At 37.9% G+C, this 21031-nt stretch overlaps 1 protein-coding gene across 7 annotated transcripts in view; it reads left to right on the top strand.

The window, feature by feature from the left end:
* The first annotated feature begins 318 nt into the window (after positions 1-318).
* BCKDHB (branched chain keto acid dehydrogenase E1 subunit beta) overlaps positions 319-21031 on the top strand; it is a 148318-nt gene continuing 127605 nt past the window's right edge. For 5 of the 7 annotated variants that reach the window (XM_027696628.1, XM_027696653.1, XM_027696639.1 and 2 more), the window contains exons 1-3: positions 337-436; positions 3125-3202; positions 5780-5848. In XM_027696628.1, coding sequence (XP_027552429.1) covers positions 3139-3202; positions 5780-5848 — 133 coding nt within the window. In that variant the 5' untranslated portion in view covers positions 337-436; positions 3125-3138. Of the gene's footprint in view, positions 437-3124; positions 3203-5779; positions 5849-21031 lie in introns of all 7 variants that reach the window. The other 2 variants (XM_027696675.1, XM_027696646.1) reach the window with 2 other exon arrangements.

Raw genomic sequence — 21031 nt, 5'->3', positions numbered from 1 at the left:
ATGGCGACGCGACAACGCCAGCGAAACGAAAGAATAGCGTTTAAGGGGAGAGGCGAACCCTTGGGTTTCAACCGCGGCAGCGGCAGCACCAAAAGGGCGGTGACACGCACGCTCCCCGCCTGCGCCGCGCATGCGCAGTAAAACCCCCGTGCCTCCCCCCCCCCCCCCCCCTCCACCCACCGCTAGACAGCCTCTGATTGGTCCGTCCCCCGCCCGCCGTGGCCAATCGGGAGGCCGGTCCGGGACCCCGCCTCTTTAGAACGCGCGGCGGTGGCGGCGGCCCCGGAGAGCGGCGCTGGGATGGCGGCGGCGGGGTGGGCGCTGCGCGGGGCGCTCCCCGCGAGGCTCTGGGGCCGCCTGTCCCCGCTGCCGGGCGCGCCTCGCCGGGCCGCCGCTCACTTCGCTTTCCAGCCGGACCCGGCACCCAGCGAGTACGGTGAGAGCGGGACTGGGCCGGGGTCCATCCCACGGGCCGCCCTCAACCTCGCTCTGCCGCCGGGTCCGCCCCGCCGCCTCCTTGGGGGACGCCTCCGCCCGGCCGCGATGGAGCGAAGGGAGGGAGGGAGAGAGAGAGCGAGATAGAGAAAAGGGTGTGGGCTCCCCGCCTCCGCCCCCTTAGGCCGTGTGACCCCGCCGTGACCTCGGCGCTTCCAGCCCTCGGGTTTTCCGCGGAAATCCTGGGCTGTGGATGGGAAGGCCCCCGGGGGCCGCTGGCGGGGCCGCTGGTGGCTCGGGTGGTGAAATGTTTCGGGCGGTCAGTGCCAGAGCTGCGCCAGGCCGGCCCCTCGTCTGCTCAGCCCTGCGAGGCCTTCCCTGGCCCCTCTCCCAGCGGTAGCGCATCTGGCAGTAACCTACTCACTGATATCCTCCCCGAGCTTTGTATTGCCTGCTTAGGTCATGACTGTGATAATAAACCTGCGCTGAATAAAGGCTGCTGTCCGATGAAAAGTTCGAGGTCATCCCTGTGGTCACATGGTTGAGAGTAAACACGGATCACTTGAAAATGAACAGGGTGATGAAAGTTGCTGTTTTGACTTAACTTTTAAGATGCATCCCTGCAAATGACCAGTGCCATGTTCACCTGGAAGCAACCTGGCTGCTGCAGAGTAGCTGTTTCTCTCATATGTATGTCACTGTCCTCTAGGAAGGTGTTACTCAGTTGGACATCTTGGTGTTGCAGCTTGATCACGACTAACAGAGGTGGTTGAGAGTTTTCTCAGTTTTTTCTATTAGTGATGAGGAGGTACAGGTCTCCAAGGTGTCACAGTGGAAAGCTTGTCTGCTGCAGGTCACTGCTTGAGATCATGGTGAAAAAGCTCTAGTGGGGCAGGCCAGTTGCTGCCATTTACTAAGAGAAAACTAGTTCCCTGTGAGTTAAAATACATTCTGAAATTCTGTAAAAAGTAGTGAAAGTGAAACAAAATTTTGCCAATACTGAACCTGATATTGCTGAGATAATGCTTTTCCAACTTCACAGTTCAAATCTGAAGGGCACAATTAGTTCCCCCTTCCCTGCAAGGGCTGATATGAAAGCCTGTTTTATAAGCAGAAGAAGAAAGTCAGAACTGTCTGTGTGAGAAGCTCCTGACAGTTGCTTAAATAATAAGCATTTATTTATATCAAATACTGGAAGGAATGTATCTTGTAGAAAAGGTGACCTAAACACTGATGTGGATGACTTGGGAAAGGGAGAAACAGCTGCTGTTCCCCAGCTTTCCTACCCTTGAATTTGTAAATTTTGTTTATTTGTAGCTTTCATATAATTTCGACAGTTTCCATAACAATTTTTTTTTTACATTTTCCTCTTAAAGGGCCATGTAAAGTGTAACGAGTTCAAGAAGCATTTGGACAATGCTTTCAGGCACATGATGTGACTCTTGGGGATGGTCCTGTGCAGGGCCGAGACTTGGACTTGATGATCCTTGTGGGTCCCTTCCAACTAAGCATATTCTGTGATTCTGTGAAGTGAAGTTACCAAGCACAGGAATGTGTAGGAATGCAGCTACTCAGCTGTGGTTTGGCATGACATGAGTCTTTTAACAAAAAATACTAATGTTAATTAACAATTTAGGAGAAAGGGAAGCTGAATATTTGGTGAGAGGTACTGTAGCTACTGGAAACAGTATGTAGTTCTCCTTTCTGAATTCTAACACCTGTTACATTTGGAATCTTCACCAAAGCATTTTTTTTTTTTTTTTTTTATTCTTTACATGCTGTGTGTGTTGATAGATAGCATTCTCCTGGGCTGTGGCTTCTGGTCATGACTTAGAGGCCTTGCTGGTTAAAGAGTTACCAAATGTCAGCCATGCGATTTCTTATTCGCTCAGTTTCTTCTAAGGCATTATATTATTTGCTTGGAGAATATGAGTTGGTCACAGTAGTGGGGACTGGCCTATTTTTTGGTCCATCTTTGCTTTCAGGCCCATTTGTTTTTCCCTGCAGTGCTGGAATGAAGAAAGGCACTCCAGTAGCCTTTCTTGGTTTGAAGGTTTTCTTTCAATTTCTTTCAGTTAAAATTCAAAGATTTTAATACAGCAGTCTAATGCATTTGCTTATTTCATTACCAAGTTGTCTTTCTTTGAAGTATGGATTTGATGCTTCTGACACTTTCTAACTGCAGTGCAGAGAGCAAGCCAGTGGTCTAAAAAACTTGATAATGATGCATGTCTGTAAACAGGAAAGGCTGGTGCTTTAAAAAATGTATCTAAAGCATGATGAAATAAGCTTAATGAGATCTGATGAATCTTAACAGAAAGGATCCCAGTCCTCAGAACAATAATACTTTGAAAAGTTTCTTCCTTTGAAAAAACTGTTGTATTAGTTATTGTTCCTGGTGTTTGACTGAACATTGCAAAGCTGCATTTTCTCTAGCTAAGAGCATAATTTTTTAAAAAAATGGTTGTATGCAGTGTAGTAGAATTATAGTCCTTGGGATTGCAAAGTATACCATACTCAATCTCTTCTATCCCATAATTTAAGTTTATTTGGGAAATGAATCTTGCGTACTCCTAGCAGGGAGTTTTTGATGGTTAACTAAAGATTTTAGTCATGTTTGCACCAGTGTTTTCTAGTGTACTTTGTGTTTTGAACCAAATTAAATTGCTAAACAATCACTTTCCCACAGGGCAAACTCAGAAGATGAACCTCTTCCAATCCATAACAAGTGCCTTGGACAATGCTTTAGCCAAAGATCCAACTGCAGGTATCCTATACTTGTTAGTGTATTTTGCTTTGTATAAACTGTGTTTTGGTTTGCCTATTTGTGTGCAATATTTAATGCATTTCTTATGGCCTTTAAAGTTTTCTAATAAGTTATTTCTAGATTTTGATCTCAAAAAAAAAATCTTAAAAATGTGTTGCTTTAACAGATTACTAATGGACTGTGTGATCTGAGATGCAGTTGTGTCTTCTGTTATTAGGTCTGTGTATTTTGCTTGAAAGCCAGGACAGAAAGATACATTATTTAACATACTTCTGGTATTACTGATGTGAACTGTACTTAGGGGCAACTTGAGTCCCACCAGTAGAAGGAGTTTTAGAAATGTAAATATTACTTTTAAATTTCTTAAACTTTCTGTTCTCTAAAACTGATATATTTTTGGAGCCTGTATATTCCTTGCTCTGTCCATTCTCCATTCCCTTCTTCCCCACCCTCCAAAATTAATTAAAAACTTTACTGATTTCAGTTCATCATTATGCATAGGCAATGTAAGATTTGCAAGGCTTTTTGTGGTCTGGATACCCTATAACTTTGAAGATTATGGTTCATTATAGTTGGATTTAAAAGGCTTATTCTAAACTCTTATATAAAACTATTTATTCCACTTTTAATTTGTATACATAAGAGGAGGTCTTTTGCTTCTGTTGTCCTAACAAAGGCACGATGATTGCCAGATATCTGAAAAAGATGTTTTATGTCATGGAAACAGCTGCAAAAGCTGCACCATCTTGTGTAATTTTAGTTTTTCTTTTTAGTATTTTAGTAACTCCTTTTGGCACTGCTTGAAGCACTGCTCAACCTAAAGTCTGACTGGTCGTCTAATCTGTTGGGATAAATTTCATGTTGTCTGTCCAGTACTATGCCTGTATACATTCTCTCTCAATCTACAGCTGTGTTATTTTCACCTTGATTATATTAAACTTAGACAACTGAGGGTTAATTAGTGCCAAGAACAGATTTTAGTACCATTTCTGTATAATCAGCCGTATAAAAGTAAGTAGAATGTTAGCCCAGCAGGAACCTAGAGTCATATATAATCTTCAGCCTTTGGAGAACCAGTTACTCTAAGGTTCCAGTCTTGCTGCTCAGCTTTGCAGAGCTGGATCTTTGTAAAGCTCTTTGCAAGACCATGTTGGAGTTCTACAGTCCAGACTTTACAGTCCAGTGAGCAGTCACTATCACTGCACTTACTGAATTAATTAGGACTTCTTGCAATACAAAACATGTCCTTCATATGCTTTTAGTTGTATGGGAATTGAGCAACTGTTGTTTAAGTAGTGGAAATTCTCATACTTGTGTTGATGAGAATTAGAATCTGTCCAGGAAAATTAGAATCTGTCCAGGAAAATATGTTTTGGTGGCTGAATGAAATGAGTAAAGCCGCACAAGTTTGCGGATACCAGCATTAAATGGGATTTTATTTTTTTTATATGCCAACTGGCTGAAAAGTGAGTAGCCATGTGGTAACAGAAAGGCCTTACAAAGATTTTAAGTACATAAAATCCCCCCAGAATTATTCTTAAAAATTAGTTAGAGAAATAATCTGGGGACATACTTCAATCATCTACTCCATGACTGCATTCATTTTACATCATTATTAAAGTTATTTTTCTTTAAGTGGTCATTGATGTGACTGTCAGAATTGTGTTAATCCCTTTTAGTGCTTCCATTCAGAAATTTATTTTATTTAATTTAAACAAGAAGGTTAACTTATTATTTTGTGTCTTTTAGAAGATGGAGAGTATTGAGGAATTTGGGAATTATCAGAACTGACCCCAGTTCATGCAAGATGCTATTGGTGGTACTGCTGTACATCTTACACGCTTAAAAATTGAAATAGGAAATACTTATTTCTGTGAAATAAATAACAAAACTGTTTTAAGAACAATTAGATATCATCATTCCATAAATTCAATGGAAACCCCCCCAGATTAGCTGGTACCAAGCAAAGTTTTAAAGGCAAATACTTTTAGTGATAAAACTTTACTGACTGCAAAGATAGTAGTGTTGAATACTGAGATTTGTCCTAGTTATTAGATATTCATATTTTCTGTAGAGGAGTTCCTTTGAAGTCACTCTTCAGGGATCTGGCAAGGAGGTTTGGAGAAGGTTGGAAATTTCATGTTGGATTGGTATTTCGAAGACAACTTCAATTTGATGGTTTTCAAAACACTGTATTTACCAAAATCTGTGGATGAAGAATGCAAATGGTTATCATTTGAAGCAGAAGGCCTAACTTCAGTGACTCTATAGCGACTGAATGTAATTGCTTCTTGGAATTTTATTCATTTAGTTTTAGGTATTGCGATATTATAGGATATTTCAGAAAAATAACTAGGTGGTTTAATGAAAGCCTAACTGAATCAGTTTCATGAATTCTGTTGGTTCTTCATTTGTTATAGTGCATGAGAAATGCTTAGGTCTAGATAAATCTTGTAGTGAAATGAAATGTAAGGTGTTACTCATGTTAGTGTCTCATATAAAAACTTTTGAAACATGTTCATTAAAATTAAGATACATTAGAGTAATATTACCCTCCTCTGCTGTCCTTATTTTCAGTAGTGTTTGGTGAAGATGTGGCCTTTGGTGGAGTCTTCAGATGTACAGTTGGCTTGCGAGACAAATATGGTAAGTTAACTTATAAATCTCACATCAGTTTCATTTAACATCTCTGCTCTTTTTTACCCCTCTGTGTTTTTTAGGAGAAGAAGACATAGGAGAGAAGCCTTGTAAATATACTTCTGTTTTCCTTTCTGTTGTTCTTGGAAATAGAAAAAGCTGTGAATGTGTTACCATTTCTGTAAGCTTTTCAAGCTTTTGAAACTTGCTGATGTAATTTCAGGAGTCTTCTATTTCTTCAACTACCTTTATCAATGTAACTTCATTTTTTTGAACTGCTGTTGGACTGGATGTTCAATATTGTGGCCCTATTACTGTAATCAGTTACAGCTTAGCAACAATATATGGTGATGTTTTTTCATCCTATCTGTTAAGAACTATGAAGAAATGACATTAAAATGGATTGAAACTCTTTGTTAAATAGTTTTTCTCCTTTGTTAAATAGTTTTTCCCCTAGCATGGCCTGGAAAGCCAATAGAGAAATTATATAGCTAGGCTTGTCCTTTATCTAGAATGTGATTGGTTTACTTATTTGGGAGACTTATGGGAAAGCATTCAGAGAAATGCTACAACCTTATCTCAAAGAGTCTTAGAAGTAGCCTTTACACTGTCTAGAAAAAAGAGGTTTACAAAAGTATATGAAAAATAAGATGGTACCTAAGTATCTAATATTTCAGACTGTGGAGGTGAGTTCAGTGGAAGAGGAAAAATAATTAATTGCAGGAATTTTTTCTTAAAAACTTATTTTTTCTAAATAAGCTTTAAATAGGAGATTCCTTTAAAACTTGCAGGAACTTTTAAAATTTTTTAAAATTTTAATTTTTTTTGGTGTGATTTGTGATTTAAATTAATTCATGTATTATGTTCGTTTTGGAAGAAACTTGGTTCATCAATTTCTGTGGGACAGTCTCCTACAACTGAGTTTCAGTGACTTCCAATGATGGTGGGGGAAGGAAAAGACTTTAAGATCCTATATTGTTGCACAAGCATGTAAGTGTTACATTCACAGTTCTTGATGGATAGAATGTAACCACCTAGTTCTGACACCTGGTTGGCAAATCTAAAGGACTTTTCCAAATCCTTCACTGCTCTTCCAATTGAGTTTCTTCTTTGGTTATCCATTTGGTGTGGTGCTATCAAAACCTGGCCATGCAAACCCAAAACACAGGAAAAATAAATGTTCTTTATGCTGCTGCTGAGGTGCCGATAAGCAAACGAAGACAATATCTGAAATACAAGTTTGGACAGAAAGAGAAGTCTGAAGATAAAGTGAATTTGGGGCTCATTTACAAAATGATAATTTAACTTTGTAAAGCAGGTAAGATGACACAGGTAACTTGGGTTCTTTCTTCACTAGTAGTGAAATTCTGTAGAAAATAGGCCGTGAATGAAGAGGGAATGGCAAAGATGAAGTAGAGGATGTACTGAAAATATAGTTACAGTGCTGAGGAGAACCAAGAAAGACTAAAAGTGCAAAAATTAAGGGAATCCAACATTTTGAGGGGTGTGTCTGTCTATCAGTGTTGTCTTAGAGATTAAATAAGTTCTAGGTGGAACGCTTGTTTTATGCAAAGGCTAGTCCTTGTAAAATAAGGAGGAGTTTCAGATGGAATTGACGAAAAAAGAACCTCATGGATCTTACCTGCAAGAAGAAGTTTACATACACTTACTGACTCTTTTTTTTCTCCATTCTCCTCCTGCACTTATTATCAACATAATAATAGATGATACAAGTAATATAATATGAGGTTGTTTTTATATGTTGATGTAAAATATGAAGGAATGAATGCTTTTTTTCTCCTATTCTGAAAGAGAGAAGCTGATTTTTCGTTTGTTTAGTTTCTTTTTCCTTGTAGGTGATCAAAATCACTAGGTGGCAGTCTATGCCTGTAAGTAGTTATTTTGATACAAATTAATAGTTTCTTTTTAAGCACTTTTATAGAGGTCAAGGTCTAAATGTCACCTAAGATTATAGTAGGGAGAATTTAGTATACTAATACTCAGTAGTAGTATTATGCAGATGTTGGCTGCTATCCAGAATGTTACTGAAGTCTCTCTGGAGAGACAGAAAAGAGAAAAAATAATTCTTTTGGAATAAATCTGTCATTAAATATAAAAGCTGCATTTTTTTTTTCCAGAAGAGCCATCAAACCTGCGCGCAGTGTAATGCGGTAGTATAAACACAGCTAGAGGCCTATACTATTAAGTGAAAGAAGTCAAGCTCATTCACTTTGTAAGGAAATAAATCCAACCTTTTGATCAGATGAATTTTTAACATGCTACCGAGAATTTTGTTTGAAAATGTTTAATTAAGGAATCATATGTAAAGAAGGCAGAAGGAAGTTTCTTTTCCATGATAGCTGTGACTTAGGATGCTATGTTTGTTCCTATACATCTTATGTCAAGATCTGAAACACACGATTCCAGTTTTCTGGCATCGAACTGAATACTTAGAAATCTTTTACGGTATAATCCTCCATCCTGAAAATGAGTAGACTTCCTGAAATATTTATGTAGAGTATTCCTTTCAGATAAGGGAAGGGAAATAAGTATTGTACAGTTTTTTTTTCCTTTGTTGCTTCTCTCTGGTCACGTGCAGTGGAGGGCATATTAATGTTATATTTCTTATCTACTTTCCCACCACTCTCTGACAGGTTTTTGGTTGTCACCATTTTGCAGAGGTTACATCCTCTAACCTCTGGAGTATCTTTATTGAAATAAGGAATATGTGCTGTTTCATAGTCCTGCTGTGTGGAGATGTGTCCTGTCTTTAAAGCAATGTGATGTTATCTGCCTTCTGTATTTTTATAGCCTAGATAATGTGTGCAAACATTTTTTGAATTTTATTTTCTTAAAGATAAGTACATTATTATTTCCATCTTTCAGGGGAAATACTATACAAATGAAATAACTGTACATTTGTCTTTAAGTTCTGCAAATGGATTTGAAACGATCTTGGATTGGGAATACATATGTCCCATTGCTCTGTCTGAACCGTGAAATAAAGTTGCAGCATGTAAAGATCAGTATCATCCACATGACAGAAATAGAGAGGAGATCAGAGGTAGGAATAAGATGATAGGAAGTAAAGAAATGGGAGGGAAAAACAGAGGATAAGGTAAAAATGGAGAAAGTGGACCGAAATGAAGACTGAGAAACAAGAAAACTGAAATAGTGATTGACAAGATATGCCACTTAGAAGAATGCCAGGGCAGGTTTTTTTGGGGTAACTCCAAAAAAAAGAGATCTGTTATTCTACTGTGGCCAAAAAATGAAAGTCTTAAGATTGTATAAAAGTGGAAACGAAGTACATATATAATACTTTCCTTGAATGTTCCCTCTGCTGTCCTCCAAACACCTTCAGCTTGAGGGCTTCCTTATCTAAAAGTGCCTCTATGTAGTCATTAGCCTCTGTAGCAATTTGTCTTTCATGCCATTTTGGCCTGCACTTGAAGGGAGTCTCTAGTGTGCACTTACTGCCATGTCAAAAGACTGTCCTTAGTGAGGGTAAGGGTCAAGAGCTTTGTGACTATTTCAAAGCTCAGTATTCTGAGAATGTGGAATGGAGTCAATCTTTTCTCAGAACCCTGGGAATCCAACAGAAAAAAGGTGGGCTTGACAGGTCTTTCCCTACAGCAGTGCTTTGGAGGAGGCTGATTTTTTTTGTGTTTGTATGTTCACTTTTATAGATGACTTACTGAGTCACTTACTGAGTCTAAAAATTCTAAGTTTTTGAGCTGTTGAAAATTATTTTTGGACTTAGAGTAGTGTAAATGAGTTTTTTACTTTTCAGGAGGGAATTCTTGAATAATGGTATTTCTGTTCACTTACAACTATTTGCAAATGCAGGTAGAATGTGAATACTTTGAATGAGAATTTTTATTTCAATGACTATGTCAGTTCCTGGAGAGTGGCACTTTGGTGTATCCCATCACAAGTGAGTGTTTGCCCAGGATAGAAGAGACTTGGCCTTAGTGCTGTCCCTCAGGAGTTCTGAACTTACTCCACAGATGGCTGACTGAAATACCAAAGCTGATCTTTGTGGAAATACAGCAAAAATGGTTTTGTCAGCAGTTGTTCTTTTGAAATATTTTGGAATGAATTTGTCTTTTGCTCACAATTCATTTGTCACAGTTTGGGATCCTCTGTGTGATAGCAGAGTGAACAAGAGGAAGATAGGTTTCTTCCTTTCTGAATTAATGTGCTGTCACTGATTGGAGGGTATTTCACTCATGGCTTTTATTTTTGTTCATTCCGGTTTCTTTCAGGTGTTCTGTTTGGTCTCTGTTATTGCTGTTCCCCTCTTTTTGTTTGCCAGTGCACACAGAGATGTACTGCCCACAAAAGCTTATGGTGCCCTCATACAGAGTCAATTAGAACAAAATGCTTTTCATAAGGTTTCTGTGTAACATTGCTGATATGTTCTAGAGTGATGTTTGCTGCCTTTATTAGCAATGCAGTGTTGACTGTCAGTTTGTGGCCTGATTTAGTCCCCAAGTCCTTTCTAATCTACTGTTTTGCAGTCACTAATTGTTTTTTTTTCTGGGGGGACACTTGATAAAATGGAACTCAGTAGGAACAACTGTGTGTCACTCCTGTACAAAACAAAATCAATCTCAGATTATTTCCTTTCAGGTAATTTGGAGTTACATACATGGCTAGAGACATTAATACATGCAGACAGTAGTAAATGAGGAATATGCAGTTTCAATTTTTTTTTCCTCCTTACTTATTTTTCATAGCTAAAATAAATTCCCTTTCGTGGAGCAGAAAGCGTGCAATAAGAACGCACATGTAACTTGAAATTTAAATATCTTTTTTCCCTAAATATTTTCAAGCATATAGGATTGTTTAATAAATAATCCTTCCTATACTTTATTATTTTGATGCAGCTAGAAGTGTAGATAAAGTTGGTAGGATTTTTTTCTTTCAAACCCTATTTAAAAAAAAGGGTGAAATAGGTGGGGAGCAAATTATAAACAGTAATTATTGTCTGTTCAGTCTGTCCAGGATATTTTCTTGCAAACTGGAAAATCGCAGAACAAAAAGGAAAATCAAAAGAAGAAATAACACTTGTATTGAATCCCATGAGAATGGGGGAGTTGAATCAAAAATTTCCCATGTGGAAAATTTCAAACAAATCAAAAAGCAAGTGACTGAACTACATATGAAACCACAATTACAGTTGTAGCAAGAAAATAGCATCCTTATGTCAGGATGACTTAGCCACATTAGCAATCAGCTGGATGCTTTAAAAATGATTTTATTTATCACTTCCATATTTGTTTTGTTTTCCTTTCCTTTCTGCCTGCCTTACAGAATTTGGTCTCTGAAGAACAGGGTATGTTTTGGGACAGATCAGCTGGCAAAAGCTGTTTTTAGCCTTCAGTGGTGGAGATTCTCTGGCTTTCTCTGGCACACATGGTGCCAGTGCAGGATTATTCTTACGTTTTGAAGCTTTTCCTTATTGATCAGTTTTCTCTGAGCTCTGGCTGCTGTAACTGGAGGATATAAGCCATCCAAAACTGGATACTTTACTCTGTGTCTTCCTGAGTAAAACCTGGTTGCTTACAGCTCTCTGTTGTTACATTTCATGGTGATGCTAGTTTGTCTTGCAATAGTGTTTATTTACAATATCTGATCCACTGTAATCCCTGGTTGTTATTATGTAGACTTGTAAACATCTGTGTGAGTTTTCAGGGAACACTTCATTCTCAGTAAATGAACCGTTTGTTTATAGTCCAGTAAAATAATTCAGGAGTTTTTGTTTATTTGGCCAGGAGATGGCTGTGCTTAGCCATGCCCAAGGGACACCAGCCTTTCTAAAATAATGGTAGTCATTCTTTGAAGATAAGTATTTACTTGAACATGATATTATTTTATGAGCTTGAGCTGTAGAAAACTCCTGAAGGCAAGTTCTCTGCTTTAAGTGAAAAGCCTATGAGGGTAAACATGGGTGAGAAGATAAGAGTTGTCCCTAGGTTGTTACAGTATTTGGTGAAGCTTCTTGGCTAAAGTTTGGATATACTTGCAAAAATTGCTTAATGTACTGATGGCTTTTAGTAGCATGAAATAATAGGAGCATCTTTTGAAGCTGAGCTAATAGAGGTATATAAAACGTAGGGGTTTTTTTAAGAAAATTCTGGCAGTTTGCCTCCAAAATCCATTCAATACTTTAAAATGTTTATATGGTAAATATTTTTTGCTAGCGATTTCAGGAAATTGTTTATTATCTAGACTTCACGGCATGCTACTGGTGAGGGAGCAGAGATCTGTCAATGGAGATTCTGGGTTGTTCTGGTTGTTCTTGTGGTGCCAGACAGGAACAGTGCAAAGGCAAGAAGTACAAGAACACAATTTGGATGGGCTGTAATGCAGTATATTACGGTACTATGCTCTGCCTCCCAGAAGCTACTAGTTATTGAGTATTAATTCAACTGGTGGGAAGACACTCTGGGGCTTTATGTGGTTTTTTTTAAATCAATAATTATGGGGTCTTTTTCTTAGAACATAATATGCTGTTATAGGGAGGAGGAAAAACTCAGCCTAAAGTAGCATGGGTGTTAGGGGTTTATTGTATAAACAGGAAGATAGAAAATGTTATGCTGATGCTTCAGAAGCAGACTGCAAGCTTGTTGGAGAAGCACAGTGCTTCTTTCACTTCCTTCCTACCACACCGCATGTGGTAGAAGAAAGTACTTCAGAATTTTTGACATGGTGGACTTAAGCTGAGAGTGGAACATTTTATTCAGAGTTAAAAATGACTAGTTGTATAGATTGAGTAAAACTCAAGTAGTCTGGGGTTTGGTTATCCTTGTTTCTTTGTGGATGGATTTAAGTGGAGAATTCTGCAGCTTACTTGCCTGGTTCTTCCAGAGCAGTTTGGCAGGACCTGGATTTTGTTCTGATTTATATAAATGCCTTTGAACAGTAACATCTGGAGAATGTGTTCCAGACTCATTACACAATAGTACATTTTGTTCGTTTTCATGTTAAACAGCCAATTCTTTTTTTAAGATTTACAGTTAGAAAAAAAGGAAAAGTTATTTGAGAACTTGCTAAAATGTAATATGTCTCTTTACACTGTTTTTATCTGTGGGAAAATGATATAAATCAGTCTGTGTCAGAGCTAAATAACTTTTATTTTAGTTTTGTTTTTAATTTTTTTTAATTGTTCTGATACTGTGCCTGGTGTGAAAGCAATATTTTATTTGTTCGGGACTTACTAATATTTCTTAAGTTTCTTTTTATATGTTGTAGACCTGTTTGAGGGAAAGATAAAGAATATACTTTTTAATATAGAACTTCATACTCAGTGCAGGGCTTAAGAAAGCTATTCTAACACATTTTTAAGATATTTCAAGATACATTGCTGGGCAAAAAAAGTATGTGCTGCTGAGCTTCATAAAAATGGAATTTTCCACTTTAGAAAATACTTGCAGTGAAACATAGAAAAATAATATTTTAATAATATCATATCGATGAGGTTAAAACTTTATGTATTAAAGACACAAGATGGAATTGATGAGCATAACTAGTCTTTGCAGTCTGTAATAATACCAGGTCTGCGAGGACATTTTATGTACCTTGTTTTAGATGTCTGTCTTTATGCCTTTCCAATTCCTTAGGTAGAATTAAATGATTGGTTAGTCCTGTGATCACCCACATACAAACGGACATCACTTTGAACAGCAGGGTAATCTTAATTTAACTTGATTCAGAGCCATCTAACTTGTTTCAGAACTGTCTTCTGGTGACCAGGCTGACTTAACATGCTAGTCATTATTATAAAAGATCTCCTTTCTTTTTAATTTGTAGAAACATTAAATCCTCAAAACCTGGTAAGGAGTTTTCACACTTACATGAAAACACCAAATATAGATCAATTTATTGATTTTTCTCATGCTCATGCTTTGCATGATAAAGGGACAGGAGTGGTTGCAAGTGAGATTTGTGAGATGGTTTTCGTTACTGCAGATTACTGCTCATTCAGCCCTTTGCTCCTGAGTACTTGAGCAGCATGAAATCCTCGCTCTTATGTTGGGAATAGTTGCTTTACAATTCAAGGTAGATCCAGCATGCTTTCCCATTTACTATAAAGTACTTCTACACTGCTGATACTGAGGAACATGAGAGAGCATAACGTGTATTTGACAGTTTTGCTTATTCCCTTATTTGTCATCCAGATGGTGTGCCCAGCTTATTACAGCAGAATTTTCATTAACATGTTGTAATACTTAGCTTTGGTAACTGTTCTGTGTTTCCTGTTGGATCTCTTTGTCATGAGATGTTGCAGATAGTGTGAAAATGCATGGAGCTGACCTAAGCCTCTTAAATTAAGCTGATATATTGTCCTTTGGTTATACCCACATATAAGTGTTTGGCAGATGTCAGTTTTAGGGCGTGTTTTTGCAAGTAAGCTTTCTGTCATCTGGAAGAGCTTCTCATGTCACACTTAGTAGTCAGTTATGCTTTTCTGCAAGTGTGCTTCTCACACAGCAAAATTTTTTTGTGGCTGAGCAAGGAATGTTATTAGTCACAGCTGGAGGAACACTCCAATCCCTTGTATAATTAGGCATCACATTTTTTTTGTTTAGGATACAACTGGTATGTGAGCCAGATGATGATGAGGAATTCAGTGTGGTGTGGGCAACCTGCATGAATGTTTGAACTAGCAGTTCTAGCTCAGAGTATTCTCGAAAAGTCATAGTCTTACTCAAAACAATGCATTTTTCTTCCAAGAGCTCGTTAGATCACCACTACGCTTTCATCTCCTCTCCCTCAGGATTCCCTTAGGAGAAAAGTAAAAAGAAATTCTGGTGAGCAAATCTGCCACTTAGATGTGAGCTGCTTATTGAATGTTTTTCTAACAGTGTGGAGCTGAATCAGTACTATTTTATCAATGCCATTAAGTGCTTCCATCAACAGGACAGGTACAGGCATAAAGAGTTTGGGTAGTCAGCATGTAGCTTTGCTTGGGGCTGTCGTTGAATCATAAAATATGAAAGGCTGAAAGGAAAAGACCTAGAAAGTTATCTGGTCCAAAGCAGGACTCAACTTAGAGTCAGTTTAGGTTGCCTGTGTTTTATCCAGCTGAGTTTTGAACATGTCCAAGGCAGGAGCTTGTGCAACCTCTCAGGTTTGTTCCAGCAGTTTGTTCCAGCATTTCACTACTGTCATAGTGAGGTTTTTTCCTCTTAGATAATTAGTTTCCCCTTTTGCAAGTCTTCACTATTTGCTTTAGGAAGGCAGAGGTGTTTATAAGTTAGTTTTTTTGAGTCTTCCCTCATTCAGAGGGCAGTAAGCCTGACGAGTAAGTTCTCAATGTTAGAGTCATGTTGTGAACTTTTAGAATTTACTAAGTTTTACTAGAAAGTTTTCCTTCCAAACCTGAAATGTGGTAACTGTGCAGATTGTAAGAATTTGTCGGTAATTGAGGAGATTGCCCCCTGTCTGTGGTAACCTTTTCTTTGTACTTTAGCAGTTTTCCTGATTCTGATATTGTTTGTGGTCTTTGAGAGTAAGGGTTAAATGAAATGCAATAGATATGCTTTCTCCTAAGGAGATCTTGGGGGAGAGGAGGTGAAAATGTAGTTGTGATCTAATGAGCTCTTTGAAGAAAAATGCATCGTCTTGAACAAGAGAATGACTTGTTGAGAACATTTTGAGCTAGAACTGCTAGTTCAAATATTCATATTTCTTCAAATGTATGATTGCCTTGGAATTAGTAACTGGGAGAGACTTAAAAGGAAGTTGTTCTTAATTTCCAGTTTACCTGAATTACTCCTCAGAAGTGTTGGTTATGTCAATGGCATGTATGATAAAACTGTGAAGAGCTCCTGTTCTTATCAGTTGCTGGGCAAAACGGATGACCTTTACTATGGGCAACACTGTGGTGACTGGTGCTTCAGAAGGATACATTTTTTTGGTGTGATTTTTTTTTTCTTCTCAAATGAAGCATAATTAAGACTCCTGTAAACACGTGAAACCGAATAAGAGACTTATCTGTCATTTGACCTTTAAAACTTCTGTCTAGAATTAGAAGTCAGCTCCTTTGTTGCAGAGTAGAACGCGATAGTGAATTTTGCAACAGCAGTATAGGAAGAAGCTAATTTAGTTTAGTGCATGCAAATCTCTTTTCTGACCCTGTTGTCAGTTGCTCACAGATTTCTGCAGTATGTTTTTTTTTTTACTCGCTCCTGTATCTTACTGCCATAGCTTGACTTTCTGGAATATTTATGGAAAAAGTGATGGGAATGCCACGTAATTAGTTGCTAAGTGATCAAAATTGGAATGACTTTTTCATTCAAAGGAACTAAATGTTGAAATTCTTTTGAAGGCATAGGCAGTGTATGCACAGTGATTTGTGACTGTGTGTGGATATATGTTTCTCCTGTAACAGACCCAACTCACTGCACTTGACTTGAGACTTTACATTGACTTGACTGGGGGCTGAGACCTGGCCACTCAGCCATAGAGTTGGCTGAGCTGTACCAGAGGCATGGCTGGGTCCTTGAAACCTGCTGTGAATGTCTGGGCACACAAATGTTCTTGGCTCTTGTAGGATACAGATTTGGGGAAGAAAAGGACAGGAATATAGCTCAATTCTGTAAATTGTATTATTCTACGTGCAATAGGTAAAAGTCATCTTAAGAAGTTGTAAACTACTTGCATATGAAATCTTTTTCATTTCATATAGTTACTTTTCATCTGTTAGGGGGATGAAATAATGTATTTTAACATGGACAGGTCTGGAAAAAGCAGCTTTTTAATGACATGGCATGTTAGTGTGCAGGAACTCAAAAATGAGAGGTGAACCATCTCTGCGTCTGTGAAACTGAAGGCCTGCTTCTGAGAAGTAGGTTTGAAATTTCTATATTCGGCTGTAAAGCTAATGTGCTTTTACTGATATCCCTATAGAGGAATAGGGCCCATTGCACACCTTTTTTTTAAAGCTTGAGAACTGTGACTAGGATGTCAGTAAACCAAAATGATTAAAATTAATCAGAAATTACTAGAACTCTTTTGTGTTCACCCAGGAGCTCTAAAAGAGCTGATTATAAATTTACTTAACTACTTGCTTTTATACCTGTGCTCTCACATAGTATCAGAGAAATGGAAGATAACAAGTGTCACCAGTTGTAAAACGAGGCTTAAAATGGATGGTGGGACCAAGAAAGTTTGACTGCTGGATAGACTGTCTTAATTATGTTATGAAATACAGTTAGTAGACTTATGTAGATGTATATCTGTGAAAAATCCTAAATATTCTAGGGTTACAAAAGGTCTTCAAAGGCAGGACTGATTTGAAATCAGTCAATTCTATTTGCATTTTTTACAGGAAGTCCCTGGTGAGTAGCAAAGAAGCTAATCTGCTGGGACTTCCTTTTCTTTCCAGTTATTTCTGAATGTGCAGCCCCGACTGCTGCATTTGAGGACAAAATTAGCTTCTTACACTCTTCTATTTGACTTCTAGTGGATGTTTTAAATGGAATTCGATGGGATCATGGGGATGAATAAAATGCTCTCCAGGTATATTGTTAATAGTACTCAGTACTGACATCTTTTAAGATGCCTTTTTTTAACACCAGTGATGTATAAGTATCTTAAAAACAAAACGCAACTCTCCTTTGACTAGCTTGCCATCAGTACTCCTTAAACCACTCAAATGGTCCAGTGTAGACTCTTGCAGAGTGATATGAAATTACTCAGAGCTGGGGCATTGGGTGGTGTGTTAACATTTTAGAAGATTTGATATTGTTTGACTATCTCATTTTTGAAGTTACATTAAGACAGGAATGACTCGTTGCAGATACTGAAATCTGAAATACTTTTTTCCTGGTGTCTTGGAACAAATAAAGATGAAGCAGGCCAAAACATTAATGCACGATAATCGACTACGTATGTCTATAAACATGCTCTGTTAGGTTGCTATGGAACTCTTTATTCTTGGCAGACAAGAAGATGTCTTTGAGACTGCCTTAAAGGTGTTGTCTCTTAGACAGAGGGTCAGTGGTAACTTGAACATTTGTGGGGTAGTCTTTGTTCTGGAAATCACAAAAATCAATCTTTTTTTATTTAAGTAAAAATAGATCTGGGCAGGATGAAGTAATTGTTTGAAAATTGAATCAGGTATTGTTTTTTTTCCTTAGTGTAGTAATTTCAGATTTTCCTTATTAGGGAACACTTCTAGAGTGTTTATTCACTTCCTTAACATGCATCTAGTCTTACTCCTGAGTTGTTTGGATGGAAAGATGAGAATCATGGAATCATAGAATCAGCCGGGTTGGAAAGGACCTCCAAGATCATCAAGTCCAACCCTTGATCCACTACCACCATGATTACTAGACCATGGCACTAAGTGCCACATCCAGTCTCATCTTAAAAACCTCCAGAGATGGAGAATCCACCACTTCCCTGGGGAGCCCATTCCAATGCCTGATTGCCCTCTCTGTAAAGAATTTCTTCCTAATATCCAACCTAAACCTCCCCTGGCAGAGCTTAAGACCATGCCCTCTTGTCTTACTGAGAGCTACCTGGGAGAAGAGACCAACCCCCCACCTGGCTATAACCTCCTTTCAGGTAGTTGTAGAGAGTGATGAGGTCTCCCCTGAACCTCCTCTTCTCCAGGCTAAACAACCCCAGCTCCCTCAGCCTCTCCTCATAGGACTTGTGCTCGAGTCCCTTCACCAGCCTTGTTGCTCTTCTCTGGACCTGCTCCAGCACCTCAATATCCTTCCTGAAGAATCATCCTCTTTTTCTTTTTTCACATAGCCCTGTTTACCATATTGCTTCCTTCACTACTTGGCAAATGGCACTGACCTGTTCAGGTGGCTGAAACCAGGGATGTTTATAGAGCCAGGCAGGTTAATTGAAATGGACACCAGCATAATGTCTTTCTTCATAGGCTGATGCACCTGGCTCAGATAATGTAGAGGTACTGCTTTACCTGGAATGACAAGAGCTTGCAGAGTTTGTGCTAGCTTGTTTTGAGCTGTGTAGCTGACACAAATCATAGGAGAAGAGTACATTTTAGGAAATGTTTCTTCATTGGTAAGGAAATGAAATATGGAAAGACAACATATCTCTGGGTTATTTGTCTGCTTCGGTCATATTTCAGCTGACATCTGACTCAGCTGGTTTGCAAAAGATGATGTAAATGGCTGTTTATCAAAATCACTTCCTTTTTGCATTTAAAAGAATTATGAAAAATAAAAAACCGTGAAATGAAATAGATAAAAATACATAGGCTTAATGCATTTAAATGTTAAGTGTTGAAATATTTTATGTTAGTTTTTAGTAACGATTTTCATACTATATCAATAAAAGTAGGAGGTTAAAGCTATACCATACAATTTTTAATATTCAGGTAAATAAATTGAATTTGTTTTATCTTAATGATGTGTATATCTTTTTGTCATAAAAAGCTAGATTTTATAAAGAAAACCTTACCCCTTGAAACTCTACCCAAGCTTGTTTTCCCATCTAATGAACAGCAAAGTGCTTTAGGATTTGCTTTTAAGGGATCAGTATTATTGTTTTAATGGAACAATCAAAACCATTCCTGCGTAATAAATCTCACTAATTGAATTCCCTCACTCAGTCTTTGCTGTCTTAAGCCTTGGTACTTCAGAATTGTGCCTTTAGTCCTGAAAGTCCAAATTAGGTGCTTCAAGCTGATCACATTACAGCTGTCATGTTACATTTCACTTTTGCTTCATTGATTTTCACTTCATTTATTTCATCATACTCCATTGATGGCAGCATGTTGCCTCTAATTTAATATCTCGATGGTACTTCAGCAGTTTTAATAGGATGTATTTTATATTTTGAATTATAGAGTGACATACTAGTGTGGTAGAGCTAACACACTTTTAAATTCATTCACCTACCCCAAATTGATATTAAAGAACTAACTTTCAAGTGTATACCAATTATTATTTAAAAGCTCATTTTACAGGGTTGTTCAAATACATTTCAATTTTTGTGTGATGATATAAAATTATTTGTGGAACCTGTACATTAGGCTATTTCAGTGTACTCTAAAAAAATCTGTTAATAAAGAATACGGTTAGCTAAGCTATAAGTCCTGTATCAAAATATCCCGTAAGCAAGTGAAGTGAAATATAGTGATCTACCAGTGGACTTTTAAGAAGTAGGAAAGAAAATTACCAACATTACCATATGTCTTCATAAAGTTAATACATTTTTAAAATGAGATCTGTTTTAAATTAAAATTTTATATGCATCAGTGAAAGAGAAGGGAAACAAGATGTGTTATTCATGGTACGCTAGATAAATAAAAAGGAGGGAAGATGTTTGCTAAGTGTTTGTAGTGTTACAGATGGATACGAGTACAGGGACAGCTCTTGTGGTTGTATCTAAAGCAGAGCTTCCACACTATCACAACTGGCAATAAGGCCTGGGGCAACTACATGTTTGCATAGGGAGTTTATGTTCCTCTTTCTTCGACCATGATGCCTGTCAGGGGAGAGTGCACCAGAGGGTGCTGTATGGGAACGGAGGTTACAACTGTTTCAGAAATGACAACAATTTACACAGTATACAGTCTCTTTAGGTGAAAAAACAATCTTTCATTCTTTGTTTCCACTGTCTTGTATGAAAAACTGTGGAGTGTCCTGCAATTGTGGTAGCTCTTTGTATTTGGTGTAGGCCTGTGTAACCTCACTGACACCACCAACATTGAAGTATCATTCAATGGCATGTATTTTTTACTCGCTTTAAATGAATGGTGTCTTAGTCTTGTTCCTGGTGGAGGGTGAAAAAAAGAAAAGCAGAAGGGAGAGCCAAAAATTTATATATATAAAATATGTCCCCCCAATAAACAAACAAAACCCCCAAGTGAAATCAACCCTTGAAGTAGAAAACTGAAAACACCGGGTAAAGCACAAAGACAGGGTACAAGGAGTGACAATGCTGTGCAGGGTGTTGTGTGAAGATGAAAGATATGTACTTTAAAGATCTGTAAAACTTGCCTCCCTTTAGTATGTCATAAATACAGCCTTGGGCAATGGTTTCTCCCTAATCATCAGTTTCTGAAAACTTACGTTAACTTTCCTTTTTCTAATTTAACTAACAGCTATTGAAATTAGGAGTCTTCATGGTAACAACTTTCTGACTTATTGGTTTAGTCTATTTTTTTTGGTTAGTTATTTTATGGTTAGGTATTGT

Source organism: Neopelma chrysocephalum, unplaced genomic scaffold (genome assembly GCF_003984885.1).
Source record: "Neopelma chrysocephalum unplaced genomic scaffold, ASM398488v2 Primary Assembly neopelma1_23b, whole genome shotgun sequence".
Taxonomy (NCBI): domain Eukaryota; kingdom Metazoa; phylum Chordata; class Aves; order Passeriformes; family Pipridae; genus Neopelma; species Neopelma chrysocephalum.
This window is presented reverse-complemented; position numbering and strand designations above follow the sequence as displayed.